Source organism: Phytophthora cinnamomi (assembly GCF_018691715.1).
Source record: "Phytophthora cinnamomi strain GKB4 chromosome Unknown Contig62, whole genome shotgun sequence".
NCBI classification, from domain to species: Eukaryota; Oomycota; class Peronosporomycetes; order Peronosporales; family Peronosporaceae; genus Phytophthora; species Phytophthora cinnamomi.
In genome coordinates, this window is record NW_027150995.1 from 577,514 (window position 1) to 579,788 (window position 2,275).

The 2,275-nt window shown below is 49.5% G+C and overlaps 1 protein-coding gene across 1 annotated transcript; it reads left to right on the forward strand.

Annotated features, from left to right (window-relative positions):
- Positions 1-376: 376 nt before the first annotated feature.
- IUM83_06883 (uncharacterized protein) lies at positions 377-993 on the forward strand (the record flags this gene model as incomplete). The annotated part of the gene is made up of 2 exons (XM_067931118.1): positions 377-508; positions 571-993. The coding sequence occupies 2 exons, from the start codon at positions 377-379 to the stop codon at positions 991-993; spliced, it is 555 nt and encodes a 184-aa protein (XP_067787153.1).
- Positions 994-2,275: the final 1,282 nt, after the last annotated feature.

Consider the following 2,275-nt stretch of genomic DNA (forward strand, 5'->3'; position numbering starts at 1 on the left):
AGCATCGCATTATTGATTCTGCACCGTTCCCAAACCACACAAGCATCTCCAGCTATGCATCTACATAACACAACTTTGGGTCCGCAACCGCCCGCTTTTGAAGACGTCGTACAGCTACCTGTACTGCCGTCGCTGCTAGCACCAAACCCGTTCGTGCAGCAAGAAGAGACGCCTCATGCTCAACTCAATTTCGTGCAACAGGATGAAACCCCACGTGCTCAACTCCCTGCTCCCGCTACTCCTGTGCTGGGAAAATGTGTTACTAGTACGAAGCGGGCATCGAACAGAAAGGGGAAACAGAAGGCAATGTCGGACGGAGACTCCCCCTGCGAAACGTTCCGTTTGGACGAATGCCATGATCTCATCGCTTTTGGACATGCGACTCGGCGATGAAGATGTTAAGAAGCGTATCAAAACTGCTGATACCAACCTTAAGAAGAAACTTGCGTGGAAAGTCTTCTCCGGTAGGCTCTCTGAGACTCTAAAAGTCGTGTTCAGCGGGGATCAGGTATGTCATTGACATGTATCACTACAGTTGCTTCTCTGCCTAACTACCTAGAGTTGTAATAGGTACTGAGCAAGTACAAGAAACTAGAACGTGAGTATCGGCAGGGCAAAAGTGCTCGTCGTCAAACGGGCAACGACGGCCGTGAGGACGACACTGAGCTGTGCGACATGCTTAACACTGCGTTCGCCAGAAGAGCAGGTGTTGGTGGTGCCATTTTAGCTGATGCGGACAACGTCGTGGAATCCTCCGACGAGAACATGACTTTCGCGGCGCCAGAGAGTAAGCAGAAAATTGCTGTCCCAATGGCCAGTCTCGCAGATGCAATGAAGGAAGGTATGACAGCGATTACCGCTTCACTGAGCTCGGAGGATAAACTGGCTGGTGCCCTTCACGAGTTAAAGGAATCGCAAGATGCTTTGCATGAACTCCAAGCGAGACAGCTGGCGCTTCTAGAGCTACTTCTCACCAAAATCAGCAACGATTGATGAAGACCCGCCTGAGTCGTTTCGCCATGTACTAGTAGTAGTAGTTACATCAAGTAGTTACGAAGTTAAACAGTATTCGAGTGAACATGCTTTGATGTGGACTTTTGTATACAATGGACAAGCTTTAATGTAGAATTACTCTATGGATGAATATCGTGTTTTGACCGACAGTATACTTCCATTGACTATGGGCTCAAATTAACCAATTATTGCACAGTGATGGATTTTCAACGAATCCGTTGACACGAGTGTTCATTTTTAGCCAATTAAAATTGTTAGGGTTAGGGTAAATGGACGGCCGACACGTGGCCGACGCATAATGTCGGCAACAACAGCGAGATATTTTGCCGCAACTACAAAAACCAAGTCATTCGCGTATATGCAGTATATCAAGCCCCCAGCTGACACTTGACTTGAGGAAATGAGCCTCCAAGACCTTGCTCCTGAGAATACAATGCGAGCCCAAGCTACTGCAATCAACGCCTTCAATGTATTTCTCGCATCGGAGAATACGAATTTGGACTTCGTACGCACAACGCTACTCGCGGACACGACAGGATCGGTCTTTGTCAAGCTACTGGATCGGTTCGCAATGTACCTCGCGTTTGCCCAAGGGCGAGGTGGCGAAGTGAGAAGTCGAAACACCGCGATGAGCTACTACAGCAACGTAAAGAACTGGCTGCTGGACTAATTCCCTCGGCATCGGTATGCTATCGACCAGAGGCTTCTGAAAATGGGCCGGATTTTGGAGCGTTACTGTCTCAAGCGGCAGCAAGGCGGGATGGCGAGCAAGGCTACGCCCTGTACGAAGAAGGACTTGCGCATCTTAATTGATGGACTATACTACGGTGCAAGCTCCGCGCAAGAGTACCAGGACGCCGCGCTTCTAAGCGTCATGTGGTATGCGTTTGGGCGGGCGTCAGATCTTGCGGTTGTTCAGAAGTGCAACATGTCGGTGTCGGTGGGAAACGTGCTCTTTATCCGCTTGATTCGTGCCAAAACGTCAGAAGAACAAGGGCTTTTGCTGTACCCCGACAAGAATTCCTTCATCACGTGCCCCCTTCACGCGATCGGCATGGCGTTGGCGATGCAGTCGTGTCCTATTCTCTCGCTTCTCGACCTTGAGCATCTATCTGGTGGCGAAGCTGACGACACACCACTAAATTTAGATGACACCCCATTGATGGAAGCACCGATGGCTTGTGAGGATCAAGTCGAGCCGTTAAGGACGTCGTCACAGACATCGACAAAGAAATCAAAGTTAGCCCCGTTGAAAATGCAA